This window comes from Podarcis filfolensis (assembly GCF_964270895.1).
Source record: "Podarcis filfolensis genome assembly, chromosome: W".
In the NCBI taxonomy this organism is placed as follows: domain Eukaryota; kingdom Metazoa; phylum Chordata; class Lepidosauria; order Squamata; family Lacertidae; genus Podarcis; species Podarcis filfolensis.
Window position 1 is genome coordinate 2,513,252 of NC_139619.1, and position 24,996 is coordinate 2,538,247.

The 24,996-nt window shown below is 41.7% G+C and overlaps 1 protein-coding gene across 1 annotated transcript in view; it reads right to left on the reverse strand.

Annotated features, from left to right (window-relative positions):
- The window catches only part of LOC310753752 (putative helicase senataxin), a gene marked incomplete at its 3' end in the record, with an annotated part of 215,300 nt that overhangs the window by 67,208 nt on the left and 123,096 nt on the right, over positions 1 to 24,996 (reverse strand). The window contains exons 9-11 of the mRNA XM_083595096.1: positions 13,173 to 13,275; positions 12,275 to 12,433; positions 11,593 to 11,816 (exon numbers count right to left, since the gene is read on the reverse strand). Coding sequence (XP_083451222.1) covers positions 11,593 to 11,816; positions 12,275 to 12,433; positions 13,173 to 13,275 — 486 coding nt within the window. The remainder of the gene's footprint in view (positions 1 to 11,592; positions 11,817 to 12,274; positions 12,434 to 13,172; positions 13,276 to 24,996) is intronic.

The window sequence follows — 24,996 nt, forward strand, 5'->3', positions numbered from 1 at the left end:
ATAATACTGAGGGATATAATACTGAGAAGTGACTTGTGCCTTTTTAGTCCAGTGAAGGGTTCTGCGTTTGTTTTTATTGTTTTTTCTCCATCTTTTTGGGAATTTTGCCTCTGAGATTTTGTCACTTGGATATAATTTTGGACCTTTGTCATTTGGATATAAATTTTTTGGAACGTGATTAATTGGATATAATCTTGGAAAGGGTTTTTTATGGGAAGATTTCTGGCAAGCCTTGTGGGAAGATTTTTGGAAATTTATGGAAATTCCTTTTCCTTTGGGCGAGGTATTTGATTTATCTGGGAAGCATTTTTTTCTGAGGAATAGCCTAATTGGTGGCAAGAAGATTTAGTTTGTTTTGTTCCGGTTTCTACTCTGATCTTATACTCTTCATCATCCTCATCATCCCCAAACCACGGTTGAACTATATGATATAATTAGAAATTGGAAAATTGACAAAGTGTAAAATTGTAAAAATTGGTTCAATCAATATTTGAAGATTGTTTGAATAATAAGGAATAATTAATAAAGATGTCACACCAGCAAAAGAAAGGGGCAGATGGGGGGACACCAGTAGAGAGGAAGGGGTCCAAATAGGAAACAGAGTTTAAAGCAGAAATGTTGAGAATGTTTGCCGAAATAAAACAAAGTGAAAAGAATTTAGAATCAAAACTAGAATCAGTAGATTATAAGATTGGGAAAATGGATAAAAAAATTGATGAGACAGTTAATGAACTTAAAGGACAATTAAAAGAGGTATCTAAGAGAACTCAATCGCTGGAGGAAGGATTTAAGAGGATGAAACAAGATATGAAGGAAGTGAAGCGAGAGGAAGAGAGGATTAGAGTGGAGATGTTGGAATTAAATAAATCACAAGAAGAAATTAAAGATTCAATTGCTATGAATGAATTGCGACAGAGGGAAGTTAATCTGAGGTTGAGAGCTATTCCAGAAATACAGAATGAAAATATTAAAGAGAGACTGATATCGGAATTAGCCCAATGGATGGAATTACCAATAGAAGAGGTAGCTAAAACAGTACAAAATGCATTTAGAATGAGAGTAAGAACATCAAAAACAAGAAAATTCCCAGGAGACTGTCTAATCACCTTTAAGGACAGGGAAATGAGAAATTTGATATTACAGAAGAACAGAGAGAAAAGATTGTGTATAGATGGAAGTTATATAATCATCTTTAAAGATATACCAATAAGATTATTGAAACGAAGAGACCCATATAAACCACTGGTGCAGGTCCTTAAGAAAAACAACATTGAATTCAGGTGGGAATTTCCGGAGGGAATTTCATTTTTCTACAAAACCAAAAAGCGCAGATTGACGAGTCCAGAAGAAACAGGGAAGTTTCTGAGAAGGTATAAGGAACTAAAAGTAGAAGATGGAGAAATTGGAGAAGTCAAAGGAGCAGAAAAAGGAGCAGGTGCCAAGGATGAATTAGAATCGGGGGAAGAAGAAGAAGAGAATGGGGAAAAGGTAGAAGAAGAAAAAGAAGAGGAAGAAGAAGAGTCAGATAAATTATAAAAGCGTAAAAAGCAAACTAAATTTATTTAATTGGAAATCACCATGGCACTAAAATTATGGAATTGGAATATTAATGGGATGAATGAGGGGGAAAAAACGGAATAAAATTGAACAATTTTTTAAAAAGAAAAATCTGGACATTATATGTTTACAAGAGACACACGTCGCAAGGAAACATAGGAAAATTTTGATTAACAAAAGATTAGGAAACGAATTTGTATCTTCAGATAAAGAGAAAAAAAGAGGGGTAGTTCTATATATCAAAAGTAAAAATGAATCACAACAAATCTTCAAAGATGAAGAAGGAAGGATGATTGCAGTACGGATCAAATGGCAGGGCGAAAATTTGATAATTGTCGGGATCTATGCACCTAATGGAAACAAGACAGATTTTTATAAATCTTTAGAAGAAAAACTATTTGAATATATGGACCAGAAAATCATAGTAATGGGAGACATGAATGGAGTGGTCTCATTGGAAATGGACAGACTAAGAGATGGATCAAGCAAAGAAGGAAAATTGCCTAAGACTTTTTTCGCAATGGTAAAGAATTATAATTTGATCGATATTTGGAGACTCAGATATCCACTGGAAAAACAATTCACTTATTTCTCTGAACCGAATCAGTCAATGTCAAGAATAGATCAAATATGGGTGTTGAACGATTTGACTCCAAGAATTCTTCAAATTGAGATCCAACCAAGAATAATTTCAGACCATAATTCAATAAAAATGGAATTGAAAGGATTCGAGGAAAGAACCTTTAGATGGAGAATCTATGATTACCTCTTCGACGATCAAAAAATCATTGAAAAAGCACAAAAGAAACTGAGTATTTTGTGGACAACAGCAATAAAGGAACGACGATGAGTGTAGTATGGGATGCAAGCAAGGCAGTGATGAGAGGTTTCTTTATCCAACAGAATTCTTTGAAGAATAAGAATAGAGAAAAAGGGAAAAAAGAAATCCTAAAGCAGATTATGGACAATGAACAAAAATTAATTAAAAAACCAAATAATTTAAAAATAAAACAAGAGATTAAGACTTTACAAACACAATTTGCAATGATCATAAATAAAGAAATAGAACTGAATATTAAAAGGTTAAGACAAAAAAACTTTGAATTTGCGAACAAATCTGGTAAATGGCTTGCGTGGCAAACCAAAAAGAGAAAAGAGCAAAATACAATTAATAAAATTATTGTAAATGGAGAAGAGGTTGACAATCCGAAAGGACTTAGAAAAGGATTTTTGGACTTTTATAAACAACTATATAAAAACAGAGAAAGAAATAATATGAGGAAAATAGAATGATTTTTGAAAGAAAAAAAGGTGCAGAAGATCCCGGCAGAAAATAAAGACCAACTGAATGCCCCAATAGGAAACGAGGAGATAAAAGAGGCCATAAAGGAACTGAAAAGGGGGAAAGCCCCTGGACCAGATGGATTTACATCAGGCTACTATAAAAAACTGAGAGATGCTTTAATGACACCATTGAAAGAAGTCATGAACATTATTTTAAAAGAAAGAGACATCCCTGAAACGTGGAAAGAAGCATTTATTACACTTATCCCTAAACAGGACTCAGATTTAACACAAGTTAAAAATTACAGGCCTATTTCACTGCTTAATACAGACTATAAGATATTTGCATGGATTTTAGAGAACAGATTGAAAAAGATATTGCAAGAAATTATTCACAAAGATCAAGCGGGTTTCCTTCCAGGCAGGCAGATGAAAAATAATATAAGAAATGTAATTAATATTTTGGAGTATCTGACTGCCAGGAATGAGAAACAAGCTATATTAATGTTTGTAGATGCGGAAAAGGCCTTTGACAATATTGCTTGGGATTTTATGTTGAAGAACTTGGAATATATGGATGTGGGGATAGAGTTTTTTAATGGGATAAAGGCAATTTATACAGAGCAGAAAGCAAAATTAATTGTTAATAATGTGATTACAGAAGATATCAAAATAACAAAAGGAACTAGACAGGGATGTCCACTCTCACCACTGCTATTTATAATGGTCTTAGAGGTTTTTTTGAGGTCGATGAGACAAAATGAATTAATAAAAGGGGTAACAGTTGGTCAGAATGAATACAAAGTGAAAGCCTTTGCAGATGATCTAGTAATTACGATTAAAGAACTATTAGAAAGTGTAAAAGAAGTATTGGAAGAGATTGAGAAATTTGGAAATGTGGCAGGGTTCAGACTAAACAAGAAGAAAACTAAAATAACTGCTAAAAATATGGATCAAAGTATGATAGAAATAATGCAACAAATAGAGATAGAGGTGGTGAAAAAGGTAAAATATTTAGGAATTTGGTTAACTCCTAAAAATATTGATTTGTTTCAGAATAATTATACACCGGTCTGGAATGGAATAAGGAAAGATTTGGAGATGTGGGGAAGATTGAAGTTATCTTTTTGGGGTAGAATCTCTATGGTTAAAATTGAGTGTTCTTCCAAAGATGTTATTTTTGTTTCAGACTATCCCCATAATAATGGGGGTAGTAATTTTTAAAGAGTGGCAAAGAGTGCTCTCAAGGTATATCTGGCAGGGTAAGAAGCCGAGAATTAAATTTAAGTTATTAACAGATGCAAAGGAAAGAGGAGGCTTCGCCCTGCCGGACTTGAAACTATACTACGAAGCAGCATGCCTTTGCTGGTTGAAAGAATGGATAAAATTAGAGAATAAGGAGTTATTCGATTTAGAAGGATTTGACAACAGATTTGGATGGCACGTGTATTTATGGTGTGAAAAGAATAAAATTCATAAAGGTTTCGGGAACCACATATTTCGGAGCTCACTTGTCAGGGAACTGCCATCGGAGCTAGAGGCGGAGGGAAGGCTCCAGAGGGATGCCGGAGAGGGTTCGAGCAGGGAGAGAGGCAGCCCATCTGCTGGGGAAGGAAATCAGCGTAACACCAGTGGAGAAGGGGGGCAGATGGGGGAATCGGAGAGGAGGCTCCAGGACTCTTCACCGGAGACCAGCAGGGAGAGCACGGGTACGCCGCTGCCCACGCCCACCCTGCGCAGAAGACTTCCGCGCAGGGAGAGTAGGAGGAGACTTGGCGTCAAAGAACTTCTTTGCTGGAAGAGGTTCAAGAAACGCCCACTGACGGATTCTGCCAGCGACTGAGTCAGTCACGAAGTGAAGGGCTGTCCAGACAGAAAGGGTTCAACCAGGCAACCTAGCCAGGAGTGGCGGCAACTTACGCACGAGCAACCCCTATAACCATTACAGCAATCCGTCAGTCACTGACGTTGCTTGTGCGCAGCGACAGGCAGGCAGCATAATGAGCCAAACCGGAGAAGCCGGCGCAACAGAGCAAGCAGCTGGAGTGCAAAATCTGGTGGAGAGGAACCGAGATTTGGAACAGCATGTGGCTCTCCTGACGGCGCGGCTGGACGAAAGACGGACTCAGGATGCACAGGTCAGACCCATCCCCATCGCAAGGAAGGTACCGGGGCTGGTACACAAGTTTGGGGGGAAACCCCAGGACTACAATGCGTTCTGAACAGAAATAGAGTACGCTTTGGAATTGCAGCATAATGACTTTGCTGATGATGGGGAAAGGGTAGCCTACATTGTGGGGCATCTGGAGGATGGGGCACGGGAATGGATCAGGCCCCTAATGGCGACGCAAAATGCTGCCTTGAAGGACCTTAGGAAATTTTTCCAGGCGATGAATGCGATGTATTCCAGTGAAGTGGAGCAAAGTGTGACTCGGAGGGAACTGATGGGGTGCAAGCAGGGGAGCCAGTCAGTTAGAGACTACTGGTCGCGCTTTGCGATGTTGATCCACCGGCTCGGGTGGGATCTGGACTCTGAACCTATTCAAAGGTTGTTTGAGGAGGGGTTGTCCCCAACTGTGAAGGACGAGCTGTCCCGCGCGCCCCGCCCACAGTCGATGGATCAGCTAACCAAGGCTGTGCTTGCGATTGGAGTGCGGCAGGAAGCGTGGGCTCAGGAGAAACGCGAAGTGAGAGGGGAACGTTGCCATGACTACCGCATTCCTGAAATACCGAGACAGCTTTCCCAGGCGGCTGAGCCAATGGAAATTGATGGCGCGCACGCGCGCGAGGTTTCAAACTCCAGTGAAGGTCGCAAGAGGGAGGGGAAGGATTGGAAAACCACCAAGAAGTGTTTCCTCTGCCAACGGCCAGGACATTTTGCCAGGGTCTGCCCTCAAAGAAAGGCCTGGCAAGGGATGGTGGGAGCTGCTGGCTGTGAGGAGAAGGGGGAGGAAGGGCAGGTGCAGGGAAACGCCAATGCCTGGCTGCCAACCAGCGGGGGCAGCAGCCAGGCCAGCAACCAATAGAAGTGCCCCAGCCTGACCCTCCCAGGGCAGCTATAGCCATAGAAGTGGTGCTAGAACTCCCGAATGGGCACCCAGTCAAAGTGGAGGGGCTGCTGGATTCAGGCAGCTCCTGCAATTTCTTCAGCAGGGACTTTGCACTGGAGCACCAACTCCACCTGCTGCCCCTGGATTTTCCCTTGCAAGTGACCACCATCGATGGCAGGGAACTTCTGGGGGGGGGGGGAGGAAGTGACACACCAGACCCCGCCAATGCGAATGAGGGTTTCCAGGCACACGGAGACAATTGCCTTTCACGTGGCCACACTGGCAGGACCCCCAATAATACTGGGGATGAGCTGGTTGGCACTTCATGATCCAGTAGTGTCATGGCATCAGCGATCAGTCACCTTTGGGTCAGCTTACTGCTTGGAACACTGTCGGGGGGGGGAGAACCCAAGAATGACAGTGGCCAGGGTGGCTGGGCTGGCTGTGGAGCCAAAAGGGGAGGTGCCACCACAATATGCTGACCTGAAGGAAGTCTTCAGCGAGAAGGAGGCGGATAGACTACCCCCCCCATAGGCCCTTTGACTGCCAAATCAACTTACTCCCAGGGGCTCAGCTGCCGGTGGGTAAGCTGTATGCCATGTCTGACCGGGAGATGCAGGAGTTGAGGCAATTTATTGACAAGAACCTGAAGAGAGGGTTCATAAGAGAATCAAAGGCGGTGGGGGGCAGTCCAGTCTTCTTTGTGGACAAGAAGGACACTAATCAGCCCAGGCTAGTCGTGGATTATAGGGACTTGAACCTGGTGTCAGAACCCGTGACCTTCCCAATGCCCAGAATTGACGACATTTTAACACGGGTGAGGCAGGGGAAATTTTTTACCAAGCTGGACCTCAGGGGAGCGTACAATTTGATTAGGATAAGGGAGGGGGACGAATGGAAAACCACCATGTTGACCCCTCTGGGGGCTTTTGAGTACTTAGTCATGCCATTTGGATTACAGTCGGGCTCCGCCTGCTTTCAAGCATTCATGCACCACGTGTTGGGGTCCTTGCTGTACAAGAACTGCGTAGCCTTTTTGGACGACATCTTAATCTATTCGGACAATGAGAAGCAATGTGTCAGAGACATCAGGGAAGTGCTAAAGAGACTGCAGAAGCACCAGTTGTGGGTCAAGCTGGAAAAATGCCAATTTCACGCCAGAGAGGTCGAGTTTCTGGGGTACAAGTTGTCAGACAAGGGCCTAGCTATGGACCCAAGCAAGGAGCAGGCAGTGCTGGAATGGAAGGCCCCCAAAACCCGGAAGGAAGTGCAGAGGTTCCTAGGGTTCAGCAACTTCTACAGGAAGTTCATCAAGAACTTCGCCCACTTGACAGCGCCCATCACAGATTGTCTCAGTAGCAAAAAGAAGTTCGCCTGGACAGAGAGTGCCCAGCAATCCTTTGAAAGACTGAAGAAGGCGTTCGCTTTGGAAGAGCAGCTCCTGCACGTGGATCTGGAGAAGCCCATGAGGCTAGAGACCAACGCATCAGACCGAGCCATTGGAGCGGTACTTTTGCAGCCAGGGGCCAAGCAGGGCTGGAGGCCGTGTGCCTTTTTCTGGAAGAAGCTGAGCAAGTCGGAGCAAAACTATACGGTGTATGACCGCGAACTGCTTGCAATCTATGCGGCGTTTCGCCGATGGAGACATCTGTTAATAGGGGCGCAGCACAAGATCCAGGTTTGTACGGATCACAAGAACTTGGAATACTGGAGGACCGCGCGAGTACTCAACCAGAGACAGATTCGATGGGCACAGGAGTTCTCCAAGTTTTCCTTCGAGATCCGATACGTGCCGGGAGAGGAAAACGTAAGAGCAGATGCTCTCTCCCGGAAGCCGGAGTACATGGAAGGAGAGGGACCGCCGGAGGTCCGACACGTGTTCCCCGAGAACCAATGGGTGTGTGGGGGAGCGTTGGTTGGGAAACGGAAACTGGCCGGGCTTACTAGAAACGACGTATTCACTCAAACTAAAATCAGGGAACTCCGGGATGGAAGGGAAAACCATGGAGGGTTTGAGGAAAAGGAAGGACTACTGTATTATAAGGGGGCGCTGCATGTATCGGGGGAGACCTTGAGGGGAAGGGTACTCAAACAACTCCACGACAACCCAACAGCGGGGCACTTCGGACAGCACAAGACCATGCTGCTCGTCACCAGGCAGTTCTGGTGGCCAAGGGTGAGGGAAGATGTACGGGAATATGTACGGGGGTGCAACCGCTGCCAGAGGGCAAAGGGGGAGAGGGCTGCCCCCGCAGGGTTACTGGAACCCTTACCCACGCCGGGAAGACCCTGGGAGGTGGTGTCCATTGATTTTATGACAGATTTGCCCAAGTCAAGGGGGAAGACAGAAGTCATGGTAGTAGTCGATCTACTGACAAAAATGTGCCATTTCATAGCTTGCTCACATGCGGTGATGGCAGAGGAGACAGCCAGGTTGTTTGTGGATCACATCTTCAGGCTGCATGGGTCTCCCTCGAGGGTCATCTCAGACCGCGGGAAACAATTTACTTCCCGGTTCTGGAGGAAGCTCATGAGCTTGCTGCAGGTCGAGGTGGGCTTCTCGACGGCGAGACACCCGGAAACCAACGGACAGGCAGAAAGAGCGAACAGTATACTCCAGCAATACGTACGCTGCTACGTCAGCGAGAGACAGAACGACTGGGTAGAGAAACTAGCGCTGGCTGAATTTGCGTACAATAACGCTGAACATGTGTCCACGGGAATGAGCCCGTTCATGGCCAATTATGGGTGTCACCCCAGGGCCTTCCCGGGGAGGGGGGAGGAAGGATGGAGTGTACCTGCGGGAGAGCAGTTTGTGGAAGAAATGGAGGCCTTGCACCAGCAACTCAAGATGAACTTGGAGTGGGCCAAGGAAGTTTACAAGAGGCAGGCAGACAAGCACCGTCGGGAGGGGGAGGCCATACGGGTGGGAGACCGAGTGTGGTTGTCAACCCAAGGGTTACCCCTAAAGGGAGGGTGCAAGAAGTTGCAGCCGAGGCGGCTGGGACCTTTTGAGGTAACACAGCAGGTGAACCCTGTGGCATTCAAGCTCAAGTTGCCTGACAGCATGAAGATACATCCGGTGTTCCATAGGTCCCTACTCTCACCGTACAGGGAGGGGCGGGAATTTCCGGGGCGGGAGGGAGGAGTCACCACCCACCCGCGGGTAGAGGAGAGGGAACACCACAACCAAGCCCCTGAAATACTCGATTCAAGGTGGCGAGGGCGCCAGGTGGAGTACTCGGTAGCTTGGGAGGGAGAACCCAGGTCAGAAAACACGTGGGTCCCCGCTGAGGCGATCAATGATGGGTATCTGGTGGAAGAGTTCCACAGCCTGTTCCCAGACAAACCAAAACCACTAGCGAGATTCTGGGAGGAAGAATTTGGAACCACAGACGACGAAGAGGACTTTATGGGTTTTCCTGCCTCCGAAGAGGAGGGAGGGGAGGTGTCAGAGGGAGAAGAATCAGACTGGGAGGCCCACCCCGCGGGTAGAAATCGGAGCGGGTGGGAAGTGGGTTTTGAATCCTCAGAGGAGGGCGACAGCTCCTTCAGGGGATTCCCCGCATCGTCGGCCGAGGAAAGGGACGAGGTTGGATCAGAAGGTCGGGCCGGGGGTGGAGGGGGTACTGGGGGGGGAGGTGGATGTCAGGGAACTGCCATCGGAGCTAGAGGCGGAGGGAAGGCTCCAGAGGGATGCCGGAGAGGGTCCCAGCAGGGAGAGAGGCAGCCCATCTGCTGGGGAAGGAAATCAGCGTAACACCAGTGGAGAAGGGGGGCAGATGGGGGAATCGGAGAGGAGGCTCCAGGACTCTTCACCGGAGACCAGCGGGGAGAGCACGGGTGCTCCGCTGCCCACACCCTCCCTGCGCAGAAGACTTCCACGCAGGGAGAGTAGGAGGAGACTTGGCGTCAAAGAACTTCTTTGCTGGAAGAGGCTCAAGAAACGCCCACTGACGGATTCTGCCAGCGACTGAGTCAGTCACGAAGTGAAAGGCTGTCCAGACAGAAAGGGTTCAACCACGCAACCTAGCCAGGAGTGGCGGCAACTTACGCACGAGCAACCCCTAGAACCACTACATCACTAATAGAAATATGGGATAGGTACAAAAACCTATTAGAACCCAGAGTTCCACACTGGTTGTCTCCATTAGAGGTTATGAGTGTAAAGAAAATAAATATGAGAGGTAACTGGATTACATATGGTCAATTGATAATCAAAGAAGGAGGAAAATGGAAACTAAAGCCATACGAACAAGTTAGAGAACATGTTTATGACTGGTTGCATTATTTTCAGGTTAATGAAATGTTTAAAAAAGATATCAAAGAAAAGAGTTGTGTAGAAAAAGACTCAAAGTTCCAGACAGAAGTGATAAATAATGATTCTAAAATTCTGTCAAAAATGTACAAAATATTGTTGGAATGGAATATGAAAGATGAGGAAGTTAAATCGGTAATGGTACAATGGGCCAAAGATTTTGGTTACAATATACAGTTTGAGGATTGGGAAAAACTATGGAAGGAGAACTTAAGATTCACTGCTTGTATGGCACTAAAAGAAAATGTTATGAAAATGTTTTACAGATGGTATATCACACCGGTAAAATTAGCAAAAATGTATAAGACGTGTAATAAGTGTTGGAAATGTAATGAAACAGAAGGAACATTTTATCACATGTGGTGGGAGTGTAAGAAAGTGAAGGGATTTTGGGAGATGATATACAACGAAATGAAAAAAGATGTTAAAATGTACATTTGCAAAGAAACCAGAGATATTTCTTTTAGGGATTACAGGAAAGGAAATAAGAAGAAAGGACTGTAAACTTTTCCAATATGCAGTTACAGCAGCAAGAATTCTACTGGCCCAGAAATGGAAACAAGAGGAAATACCGACGGTAGAAGAATGGTGACTGAAGCTGACAGACTATGCAGAACTGGACAGACTAACTGGGAAAATCAGATATCTTCAAGACCAAAAGTTCATCGAGGACTGGGGGGAATTTGTTGAATATCTGAAAAGAACATGTGATGTGCAAACAACGCTAGTGGGGTTCCAAGAAGCACTGTGAAAGTTGAGATATATTGTTTAAAAGAAATAGAAGTGGGAGGGAAGGTTAATGGCAATATAAACAGAAGAAATGCGTAACTGGGAGGCAAATATGGATGATTGTCAGAGAAGCTGAAGGAAGTCCAAATAGAGTTAAATTTGTGGAAATTCTGATATGATTGTTTATTTGTGTTGGAAAATTAATAAAAATTATTTTTTAAAAAACCAGAGAGGCCTGGAGGGTGGCATTTGGCCCCTGGGACTGAGGTCCCCACCCTTGTCTCACATCTAAAAGACCATGTTCCCAAGAGATGCAGATTTGTGGCCACATGTTACGGGCAACACTTGAAAAGCGACGGTGTGTGAACCATAATTCCGAAGGCTTCCCTGGAGATGGCAGGAGAAAGCTTCCATCTGCTGCTAATCTTAACAGCTAACTGTCTCTCCTCCTATCCCCCGCCTCCACCTCCGGAAAGTTGGCTGCTGGAGTAGAAATATTCTCTTGCCTCTCTCTGGTCTTCTCTGCCCATCTCTGAGGGAGTTTCAGCTTAACACCTGGCTCATTGGCATACGATTTGTGTAATGGGTAGCAAAATATCTTATACCTCCCCAAGTCAGAACTGGGTTATATTGCCTTTTAAAACAAACACTTACAGAAGTCTCCAAGTCCACAGCTGAGCCTGTCAGACAGAAGTCAGAGTTTTGTGGGCTGATTATGGCTTTGGCTAGAGGGCTTCGGTTCAGAAGAAGGAGGGCCTTGAACATTTGCTCCGTTGTCACCAAAGAACTGACCACCACACACCTGACATTCTTATCAACACCGGACAAATTTCCTTGTGTCTTGACAGACAGGAGACAGGCATCCTGCTCTTTCATCTCTGAGAGAGAGAGAGAGATACACAGGGGTACAATTCAGAAACCACAGTGTATGCATTCATTATCATCTAGCATTCAAATCATGATTTGAGAGCTTTTCTAGCATACATATTAACAGTCTGTACATTGTTTAGAGTGCTTAGCCTGCTTCCATTTCCCAAAACCGTGGCTTGTAACCCCACTTCAAACAATGGCTTCTGATCTCAATCCATGGCTTCTTGGCTTGCCAGTGGATGATAAACCATGGTTTGTCAACTCAAAACTTCATGCCAAACTATAGTTAAGCTTTCTTAACCACAAAGCTTGGTGCAATACCTGGACTGAGCCAGAATTTCATGCTGAAATAGCAGAAATGGGTCCCCCATCCCAAATCAAATAACTTACTGACACCAAGGGTTGGCTAACATAATTGTTTTGTACACTTACTTATTAGTTGTTGTTTTTTTAAAAAAAAACCTACCAGTATAAAACCGAGTCACATAGCCCACATGGCGTAATGGACACCTCTCTGCCTTGCCTTCTTTGCTATAGAAGTTTTGCTTTTCAGACAATATTAAGAACACCAAGTCACATTCCTTTGGGTGCAGCTGTTTCTCTAAATTGCTTCTTGAGATGTTAACTGGAGAAGTAATTTGAACACAGAACAAAAATATGCAAACATTTAGCCACATACAGATACAACTACGTTGTTACCAAAAGCTCTTAATAAAACAGTAGGCATGTCGAGCACAAGTTGCTACAGCTGAACTTTGAATTCCAGATGTTTTTGGTTACCCAGTCGCACATTCTAATAAATATTCACTCAATTTAGTTGTATGAGCTTTTTCATTGGTGAGACCTGCTGAGGTCCATTTTGGAGAGAGAAAGTATTCTGGGTATTGAGATAAAGCAGGCACACCTTGCCTCAATCCTCGTTTTTTTTCTTTTTAATCAAATAATATTGATTTTTATTCATTATTTATTTAATCATTTGCAGCACCTGGATATCAGTTTGTTTGTCACAGATATTGGTTTATTTTATTTCATAAAATTTATACACCGCTTGTTTGGTTTTTTACAACTTCAAAGCAGTTTACCAAAAGATTAAAACAATAAAATAATTGGTTAAAAAAATTAAAAAAAAAATTAAAAATCAAATCAACGAGAAACTGAAAACAGGCTAAAATACACATCAACATTCTGTGTTGGGCAGAAAAGCAAAAAAGATACAGGCAGAATAAAGTATAATAGCCCTTGACTGCTCACCCCAACAGTCTAGTGTTAACACAAGCACTTCTGTTATCTACTACAACCACCATTAAAAACAGGACTGCATTTCTACTTCCCATTTGTTTATATGCAGTGAAATTCTCACTCACTTGTAAAATCTGCTTCATTTGTGTCTGCATTGAAGTTCAGCAAATTCAACTCAAAAGGCCTTTGCTCTTTTGATTTCTGGTTCTCTAGCCACTCCTGTGCCATCTGCAGGGAAATGGAAGCATAGGCTTAAGAGACTGCTCTTCCACCACATGTGGGCTGCTAAAACCATTGGGCAGGATTCCCTGCTCATAAATGGGGCCCAGAGAGTCTGTGGCTCACCACAGTTAACTTTATTGACTGATTTTCACAGAGAGCAAAAGGAGTTACAGTCTAAGGAAATAATAAAATCCCTGCTTGCAGCAGCCCAACAACTGGTGGCACAAAACTGGAGAAATTTAGCAAACTTGCAACTTTTCTTATGAGGACAAAAGGTATGGACAGTGATATTAATGAAGAAACTTACCAAATACATGAAAGCTCTATATTGAACATAAGACTCCAACCATTTTATGGACATATGATGTTCTGTTATTACTTTCATGTTTGGGAATCCATCGAATTAGCAGCCTCCATCTACTCATGGACAATTGTGATGCAATGTATTTTGTTAAATACACATGCTCTCGCTTAGTGGGATTGGGAGGGAGGACTGTATTGCTTAAAAAAATGTCTATTGATGTATTAGCATAATTTTGATGCATACATTTGTAAAACTAAACAAAAACATTCAACACCTGCCCCATCCAAAAAAACCCCAAATGGGACACTTTTAACCCCGCTCCCCCTTGCCAAAAAACCCTAGAGTCCACTACTACACTAGTGCAACCGTTAGGCTTACAAAAATCCCTTTTGCGTGAACGAGGCACACCTTTCAAAGGCTGGTGTGGGGAATCTGTTTAGGGAAGTTTTTAATGTCTGATGTTTTATTGTATTTTTAATATTTTGTTGGAAGCCTCCCAGAGTGGTGGGGTTATCATTATTATTATTATTACTATTACTATTATTAATTTAACTTTTGGCCTTCCAGATATTGCTGGACTACAATGCCCATCCATCCATCCATCCATCCCTGGTGCCACTGGCCATATGCTAGGGCTGATGGGAGTTGTAGTTGAGTAACATCTGGAGGGTCACAGATGTTCCCCCACCTCCTGTCCTAAGGACAACATCCACACCCTACATTTTAAAGCACTGTTATACCACTTTAAACAGCCATGGCTCCTTCCCGCATAGGCTGTAATGATCTCAGACAGGCAAGCAAGACTTGATAAGATTTAATGACTCCCTGTCAGTTTTATGGTACGTTTATAATAAATTACATCCAGAGTGCAGCTCCCAGCCTGACACTCTTGAAACAAGTTGGTCACTCACTTCCTGGCGTGGTGCGCTCAGCGTCGGGTCAGGGAAAGCGCTTTGCTGCAGTAAGAGCGCTCCCAGTCACAGATACGGGATAAAAAGACGGGGAAGCGAGGGCGACGCAAACCCTGAAGAGGTCTGAGAGGAGGTTCCAGACTGAAGAAAACAGATCCAAGCAGCACATAAAGGGGTTTTCTGCCATTCCAGCACAAAAAGTGGAGGAAGGTGGAAGAACCTCAGCGCAGAAAAGATCGCACACCCAACCGTGAGACGCCCCTTAGACCCGAATGAGAAAGCGCCAGGCTGCTCCAAACCAAAACTGTAAAATCAAGAGTACTCCTGAAGGAAGAAGGTAATAACGCTGGTTTAAATTAAAATAAAAGGAGTACGGACTAACTTAATATTATAAAGGACAGTAAAGCTAATGAAGAGAGGAGCTTCAGCGTTCTGAGACTTATCAAGTTGTGGAAAATAAGCCTTGTAAAGAGGCAGAAAATAAAAACTGAGACATACTGAGTACCTGCTTCTACAGGGGGACGCTCTGTTGAGAGAGACAAGGAGCTGAAATAGTAAGCAGCAGCAGCGGTGACAACAAAGCAGCGGCCATTGAGGAGGAGATCCGCGTAAAACAAAGGGGTGAGTGGAAAAGAAAAAGGAGGGGGAGGAACGTGGAGGAGACAATGGAAAAGAGAAGGAATAGAAAAGATTTGAAGACCAGGCAGTGGTGGGAAGATAAAGATTAAGATAAAGAAGTGAAAGGGAAGAGGAAGAGATATACAAAGGGAGAGAAAGAAGGAGGAAAAAGACTGGAATAGGGAAGAAAGCAGCTGGCGAAAATGGCGCTGGGGGGGGGGGAGTGTGAGTCATCGCCCCCAGAAGGGAAAAAAGCCGGAAGAAGAATAGTGGCAGAAACAGTCACTGCAACAAAGAGAGGCTAGAGAAACAAAACAAGAAGGACCACCTCACAAGTAAATTGGAAAAGCGCGCCACCTAGAGGCGGAAAATAAAATTACTCCCATAATTTAAAAAACGCTGGTAAGACACAGGTTTGAAGCACAACCATAAAGAAAACTAGCTATACACGAAAGGATACTTGAAATACCAAGTTCAGCTTCTAGAAAATAAGTTCTTAAGACGGGTGTTAAGTACTGCGAAGGAATTTTTCTCTGATAACTGCCAAAGTAATTAAATTAAAACAAAATATTTAATTAAATTTATATTAAAACTTGGATTTTTTTTACTCTATTTTTTTTAAAAAAAATAAATATTTGAGATGAACTGATAACGACATAGTGTAAAACCACCGGAATCTTAACTGACTTTCAATCCCAACAGATGAAATAAAAGGACTAAATTATAGACTATAAACAGAACATTTTCAAAGTTTAGGAATATATAAATTCTTGGTTTGAAATAAAGATATCTTGATCAGAACCAAAAGGAAGAAGACAAATATGGGTTCTAAAAAATACCAAACTACACTGACATCTGGGTCAGGTCTACAAGTGAGAAGACAATCAACAGCTGAAACAGACCCCAATGCTGACATAAAAGAGCTTATAATGGGGATGGAAAAGAGCCTGTATGATAAGCTGGACATATTAGCTGGCAACATCCAACAAAACTCAAAGCTAATAATAGACTTAACAACACAAATAAGTGACCTCTCACTTAAAAATAAAGAACTGGATAAATCTGTACAAGAACTCAAGGGTAAATCTACCAAACAAGAGGAAATGACGAAGAAATTGCAAATGGAAAATAAGGACATTAAAAAATCACAAGATTCAACGAAGGAAGAAATAAACGACCTAAAGAGAGACCATGAAGAGCTGCTAGATGATTTATCATTGATGGAGATGCGTCAGAAGGAGATGGTCCTCCACTTCCGAGGCGTCCCACAAACTCATGATGAACAAATTCAAGAGAAACTATCACAGGAGATTGCAAACTGGTTGGGAGTAGAGGTAGAAGAGATGCTATTGGATATTGATAAAATTTTCAGGATCAAATCAGAAAGATCGGACACTTATAAAGGGCCAGGAGATTGTTTATTTTTTTTCAACTCAAGACTTTTAAAGGACAAAATATTACATCAAAAAGGACAAGCGAAGTTAATAATAGAAGATAGGCCTATCAAAATATTTAAGGAAATCCCAAAAAGAATTTTGAAGAAAAGGCAGAACTATAAGACAGTAACAGAAGCACTCAAGAAGAATTCGATTAGATTCCGGTGGGAATTTCCTGAGGGCATCACCTTCACATATAAGGACAGAAGAAAAACTTTTAGATCAGTAGACGAGCTGGGAAAATTCTGGAGGAAGTACAAAAAAGAACTAACTGGAGATCCAACATTGGAGCGAGAGGAAACAACGCAGACGCCACAAGAAGCATAGAGAGACAAACGGGTATTAAGGGGGGGGGAGAGAGATTGGAAGAAACATAATATCAAAATCCTAAAATTTCTGAGTTTTTTTTCTTTTTCTTTTCTTTTTTTTATTTACTCAATGAAACCATTGTAGATAATAAATAAAGATTAATGAATCTAAAAATTATATCTTGGAATGTTAGCGGTTTAAATGATAAGAGGAAGAGAAATAAAATAGAACATGTATTGAGGAAAGAACAATGGGATATCATATGCTTGCAGGAGACCCATGTGACTAGAAATCACAGAAGGGTTTTAGAAAACAAGAGATTGGGTCAAGAATTTATATCCTCAGATGTAAAAAAGAAAAGGGGAATTGTGATCTATGTGAACCCTAAACTAGACGCAAAAAAAATCTGTAAGGATGATGAGGGTAGATTATTAGGGGTAAAAATAACAAAAGGTAAAGAACATTTAATTATAGTAGGAGTTTATGCACCGAATGGTAACAAAACAGAATTCTTCAGAAAAGTAGAAGCTAATTTGCTGGAATTTATAGAAGAGGAAATAATTTTGATGGGAGACCTAAATGGTGTCACATCAATAGAATTAGATAGGACAGAGAGAGAAAGAAAATCAAAAAAAGGCAGACTCCCAGATACCTTCTTTCAGATGGTAGAAAACTTAAATTTGATTGACACATGGAGATATAAAAACCCAGGAGAAAGACAGTATACACATTTCTCGGAAGTAAAAAAATCAGCCGGCAGAATTGACAGCATATGGGTATTGTCAGGGAACTGCCATCGGAACTAGAGGAGGAGGCAAGGCTCCACAGCGATGCTGGAGAAGGGCCAAGCAGGGAGAGAGGCAGCTCTCCGGCTGGGGAAGAAAATCAGCGTAACACCAGGGATAGAGGGGGGCCGATGGGGGAAGCGGAGAGGAGGCTCCAGGACTCCTCGCAGGAGACCAGCAAGGAGAGCACGGGTCCTCCGCTGCCCACACCCACCCTGCGCAGAAGACTTCCGCGCAGGGACAGTAGGCGGCGACTTGGCGTCAAAGAACTTCTTTGCTGGAAGAGGTTCAAGAAACGTCCACTGACGGATTCTGCTAGCGACTGAACAGCCACGGAGAGAATGGCTGTCCAGACAGAAAAGGTTTAACCAGGTAACCTAGCCCAGAGTGGCGGTAACTTACGCACGAGCAACCCCTAAAACCATTACAGGTATCAAATAACTTAACAACTAAAATTAAAAAAGCAGAAATACAGACCAAAATTATTACAGATCACAACCCAGTCACATTAGAATTAAAGGAATACAAGAAAACTAATAAAAGATGGAGACTTAACGAAAGAATATTAAATGACGAAAAGATTCTGAAAAAAGCGCAAGAACTAATGAAATAATTTTTTGAATTAAATAAAGAGCAGGATACAGACACCAGGACAATATGGGATGCAAGTAAAGCTTTCATAAGAGGCTTTTACATACAACAAAGTGCAATAAGGAAAAGAAACAGAGAGCAAAAACTAGAACAAATAAGGAAAGAAATAGGAATAAATGAAAAATTATTAACAACACAACCAAAAAATGAATTAATAAACCAAAAACTCAAAATATTACAAACCCAGGCCTCAGCAATATTAAATAGTGAAATTGAGGACAATATTAAATGGATGAAACAAAGGTCGTTCGAATTTGCAAATAAACCCGGAAAGATGCTAGCCTGGCAATTGAAAAAAAGACAAAAGGAAAAACTGATTGATAAAATAGTGGAAGAAGGGAGAACTTTAGATAATCCTGAGGAAGTTAAAAAGTGCTTTATAAAATATTATAATAAGCTATAAAAAGCAGGAAATGAGACAGAGGATGAAATAAAAGAGTATTTATGTGGAAAGAATATACCTAAAATTAAGAAAGAAAAGATTCAACATCTAAACTCCCCAATAACCACGACAGAGCTTCATCAAGCGATAATTAAGATGAAACTGGGAAAATCCCCAGGTCCAGATGGTCTTACCGCAATACATTACAAAAAATTAGAGGAACCATTATTATCACCTATGAAGACACTCTTAAATAGAATACTAGAAGACGGGAAGATTCCCAACACCTGGAAACAGGCTCACATAGTAGTAATCCCAAAATAAGGACAAAATAAAGAGTTTATAACCAATTATAGACCAATATCATTACTAAATAATGATTACAAGATCTATGCACAAATATTGGCTACAAGATTAAAGACAGTTTTGCAGGATTGTATAAATAAAGAGCAGGCAGGGTTCTTGCCGGGCAGGAAAATGAGTGATAATATAAGAACAGTGATTGATATGATCGAGTATTTAGACATGAAACCGAGTAAGAAGGTAGCCTTTGTTTTTGTGGACGCGGAAAAGGCGTTTGACAAAGTATCATGGAAATTTCTAAAAATATTATTAGACCAGATGGACATGGGAGACCAAATTACAAGAGGGCTAAAAGCAATTTATGAACAACAAGAAGCAAACATAATATTAAATAATGACACAACTGATTATTTTAAAATACAGAAGGGCACCAGACAAGGGTGCCCACTTTCACCATTATTATTCATTTTGGTTTTGGAAATATTAAATCAAGAAATCAGACTGGATCAAGAAATAAATGGAATATCCCTAGGAGAGAAAATATACAAAATAAGGGCATTTGCAGATGATTTAGTCTTAATGGTGGAAAATCCAAAGGAAAGCATAGCAAAGGCTCTAGAAAAAATGGGAAACTTTGGAAGGGTCTCAGGTTTTGCTTTGAATAAAGAAAAAACGAAACTAATGGTAAAAAACATGGGAGATCAAGAGAAGAAGGAACTGGTAGAAAAATTTGGATTACAAATTGTAAAAAAAGTGAAATATTTAGGAATACAAATAACAATGAAAAATATAAATTTGTTTGAGGATAATTATAAAAAAATTGGGAAGAAACAAAAAGAGAAATGGAATCTTGGACAAGATTGAATTTAACACTCTGGGATAGAATTTTGGCTATTAAAATGAATATTTTACCAAAACTCCTGTTCCTTTTTCAAATGATTCCCATAACAGGTAAAGATGATTGTTTTAAAAAATGGAAAACGGACCTAACAAAGTTTATATGGCAAAGCAAAAAGCCACGGATCAAACATAAATTATTAACTGACATAAAAGAGCGGGGAGGTTTCGGACTCCCAGACCTGAGACTATATTACGATGCGGCATGCTTTACTTGGATCAAGGATTGGAACAAATTGGATAACAGTGACATTTCGGACTTGGAGGGATGGAACAACAGATATGGTTGGCACGCCTATCTAATTTATAACAAAGTGGCAGTACGTAAAGAATTTCTAAGCCACATAATTAGAAATGCATTATACAAGGTCTGGGTGAGACATAGAAGGTTGTTAGAACCGAAAACCCCATGGTGGGTCTCCCTGTTAGAAGTTATATCGGTTAAAAAGAAAAATACTATAGGAAGAATGGCGACATACCAGCAGCTCCTAAAGGAAGAACAGGGCCAATTAAAACTGAGACCATATGAAGAGGTGACCCAATACTGTACTACATGGTTACAATATCACCAAATTGCACATATATTTAATCAGGATAAAATAATAGGATTTGAAAAAGAAGAATCAAAATTACAAAAAGTATTATTACAAAACTCAAAAAAGAATATATCCAAAATGCATAATTTATTATTAGAATGGGAATTAAAGGATGAAGATGTAAAAGAAGTTATGATCAAATGGGCATGTGATATAGGACATGTAATTCGGCTGGACCAATGGGAGAAATTATGGAAATATGATATTAAATTCACGGCATGTTATACAATAAGAGAAAATTTTATGAAAATGGCGTACCAATGGTACTTAATTCCGGTAAAACTGGCTAAAATTTACAAATTAAAATTGAATACCTGTTGGAGATGTAAAAAAGAAATAGGAACAATGTTTCACATGTGGTGGGAATGCCGACCTATCAAACAATTCTGGAACGAAATTTATGAAGAACTCAAAAAGATGTTTAAAATATCTTTCAGTAAAAAACCAGAGGCATTCCTTTTAGGTTTAATTACAAATGATATCCCCAACAATCAAAGGAAAGTATTCCTTTATGCAACAACAGCTGCCAGGATGCTTATAGCAAAAAACTGGAAAGGGAGAAAAATTCCATCAGTGAAAGATTGGCAAATTAAATTTTGTGAATACATAAATCTGGCAAGACTCACAGCATTCATAAGGGGACAATCGGACCAGAAATTATTAAAAGAATGGGGTTGTGCTAAAGAGTATATGAAAAAACATTGTTCTGGAGTAAGTATATTGGTATGTAATGAATGATGCTTTACAGGGTTAAAGGGGGAAAAAATGGTGTTAAAAAAAAAAAGTACAAAGATAGATGTAATTTAACCAGACACAACAATATAGTAAGAGTAAATTTTTTGAGGTCTTAGAACAAAGGAAGGAAGTCAATATGTGTATATGTACGTAATGATATGGTTTTTTTTCTGTAGATGTGTGCTTTTCCGCTTTTGTTTAGTGTTGTTTTGTTTCCTTTGCTTTTTTTTCCTTTTTCTTTTCTGTTTTTTTTTTTTTGTATGTTCCGTTCTTTTTTGTTTGTATAGTATTATTTTGGATTCAATGTTTGTAATTTTTGTTATGATTATGCATTGAAAATTAAAAAAAAGGAAAAAAGGAAAAAACGAAACAAGTTGGTCACTCTCAGAAACCTCATCAGGAGGGCTTTAAACTGACTAATGTGGGGGAGGGAGACAGTGCTCCTGAAGGTAGGAGTCTATCAATTGATGAAGATGATCATCCAAATGTCATAGACCAAATGTTAATGAATGTTAAAATGATGTTGGATTGAAAATAAGTGGCATTAGCAACAAAGTTAATAAGAATATGAAAAAATGAATTGATAAATGGATGAAAATATAGAGTTATAATAGGTTAAGATATAGAGTTAAGATAAACGAAAGAGGGTAAGGATTTGCTGATTTGACTATTTAAATGGGAATACAAAAAGGGGAGGTGTGAGGAGGTCAAGGAAACAAGCTAATGAGTTAAAGTTACTAAAAACGGATTTGTTTTTAATTCTTTGTTATCTATTTGTTTTTTGTATTTTGTATTTTTATTCTTCTTTTTTCTTTTTTATGTATTTTTCTACGTCTTCTACGTCTTCTTTTTTGTATCTTTTTCTTTCTATGTGACTTTTTTCTGTTTTGTAAACTTATGTTTTTGTAAAAGCAGATCATTAAGCAAACAGTCTGTGAGCACCTAGAAAGGAATGCTGTGATCACCAATAGTCAGCATGAATTTCTGAAAAATAAGTCATGTCAGACTAACCTGATCTCGTTTTTTGACAGAATTCCAAGCCTGGTAGATGAAGGGAACGCAGTGGATGTAGCCTACCTTGATTTCAGCAAGGCATTTGACAAGGTGCCCCATGATATTCTTGTAAAGAAGCTGGTAAAATGCGGTCTTGACTATGCTACCACTCAGTGGATTTGTAACTGGCTGACTGACCGAACCCAAAGGGTGCTCATCAATGGTTCCTCTTCATCCTGGAGAAGAGTGACTAGTGGGGTGCCACAGGGTTCTGTCTTGGGCCCGGTCTTATTTAACATCTTTATCAATGACTTGGATGATGGACTCAAGGGCATCCTGATCAAATTTGCAGATGACACCAAACTGGGAGGGGTGGCTAACACCCCAGAGGACAGGATCACACTTCAAAACGACCTTGACAGATTAGAGAACTGGGCCAAAACAAACAAGATGAATTTTAACAGGGAGAAATGTAAAGTATTGCACTTGGGCAAAAAAAATGAGAGGCACAAATACAAGATGGGTGACACCTGGCTTGAGAGCACTACATGTGAAAAGGATCTAGGAGTCTTGGTTGACCACAAACTTGACATGAGCCAACAGTGTGACGCGGCAGCTAAAAAAGCCAATGCAATTCTGGGCTGCATCAATAGGAGTATAGCATCTAGATCAAGGGAAGTAATAGTGCCACTGTATTCTGCTCTGGTCAGACCTCACCTGGAGTACTGTGTCCAGTTCTGGGCACCACAGTACAAGAAGGACACTGACAAACTGGAACGTGTCCAGAGGAGGGCAACCAAAATGGTCAAAGGCCTGGAAACGATGCATTATGAGGAATGGCTAAGGGAGCTGGGCATGTTTAGCCTGGAGAAGAGGAGGTTAAGGGGTGATATGATAGCCATGTTCAAATATATAAAAGGATGTCACATAGAGGAGGGAGAAAGGTTGTTTTCTGCTGCTCCAGAGAAGCGGACACGGAGCAATGGATCCAAACTACAAGAAAGAAGATTCCACCTAAACATTAGGAAGAACTTCCTGACAGTAAGAGCTGTTCGACAGTGGAATTTGCTGCCAAGGAGTGTGGTGGAGTCTCCTTCTTTGGAGGTCTTTAAGCAGAGGCTTGACAACCATATGTCAGGAGTGCTCTGATGGTGTTTTCTGCTTGGCAGGGGGTTGGACTCGATGGCCCTTGTGGTCTCTTCCAACTCTATGATTCTATGATTCTAAGTCTCCGCCCTTCTCACAGCAAGAAGGATGCCAAAGTCCAGCCTTTCCCCTTTTGCACTTCCGTTGCATTCTAACCTTTTCAGCTCTCAAAAGAAGAACTCCCTGTCCGCTGCCTTTCTGCTGGTTGCTTAGCAATCCTCCCACTGCCGTCTATCTCTCCCCCTCCCCTTTCTCTAGCTGAGTCAGGGAACTCTTGATGAAAGGGGGTCGAGCCCACCTCCTCCTGCTCTGTCTGCGATCTTTGGTCCCCAGAGTCGGACTCTTCCCCGGCATTCGATTCAGCCATGTCCCTGACATAGGCATCCTGGGAAATTGAGTTTGTCAAGGATGCTGAGAGTTGTTAGGAGAGCCCTTTTCCTCTCACACAGAGCTACAATTTCTAGAGTGGTTTAACAATCAAGCAATAGGAGCCTCTTCTTGACACCGTTAATGAACTACAGTTCCCAAGATGCTTTGGGGGAAGCCAAGACTATTTAAAGTGGTACAATACTGATTTAAATGTATGTGCAGGTGTGGCTTAAGTTTAATTGGGGAGGACGAAACTTTCATTTTTAGGAAGGATTCAGCCATAAAGATGAATAGTTTACCTAAGATGTTATTCTTATTCCAAACAATACCAATAATAAATAACACAAGCTGCTTTAAGGAATGGCAAAGAGATATTTCAATATTTGTCTGGCGGGGAGAAAGCCAAGAATAAAGCATAACATTTTGATGGATACTAAAGATAGAGGTGGCTTTGCAATGCCAGACTTTTGATTGTATTGATAATACACAATTGCTAGATCTAGAAGGATACGGTAATAAATTTAGCTGGGACGTATGTTTATGGTATGGTAAAGCGATGATATATAAAAAGTTCTCAAATCATGTACTCAGGAAGAACTTATATAGAGTCTGAGAGAAGTATAAAGACTTACTGGAAATGTTATTGTACACATGTAAGTTCATTAGCAGGATTAACTTAAACCAAACACTTAAAATTAATGTGAAAGGAAAACTAGGGAGTAATTAATAATTGGAGTAATGACGGAAATGCAGTGTTACAAATGTAAAAATACAGGAAACCATAAAAGGAGTGGGGGGAAGTCAAAATACACATACCGTATTTTTCGCCCTATAGGACGCACTTTCCCACCTCCAAAAATGAAGGGGAAATGTGTGTGTGTCCTATGGGGCGAATACAGGCTTCACGCTGGGCTCCCGAGGGTTTCGCAGAGCTTCCTGGACTCCCGGGATCCGCGCAGCTCTGCGCAACCCTCGGGAGCCCGGCAGGAAGCCGCGCCGGGCTCCCAAAGGTTGCGCAGAGCTGCCTGAATTCTGAAGCCTTGGATGCGCTAAAGAGCGCGCCCGGGCTTCGCGCAGCTCTCCGCAAGCCTGGGGAGACCGGCGCGGCTCCCTAGGCTTGCGGATAGCAGGCTGTTCTGGGGGCTGGGGTCGGGGACAAGCTCGGGCTTCCCCCGCGCCAGCCCCGTGCCTGGGGGGGAAATATTTTTTTTTCTTTATTCCCCCCCCAAAAAAAAACTAGGTGCGTCCTATAGGGCGGTGCGTCCTATGGGGCGAAAAATACGGTATTTGTT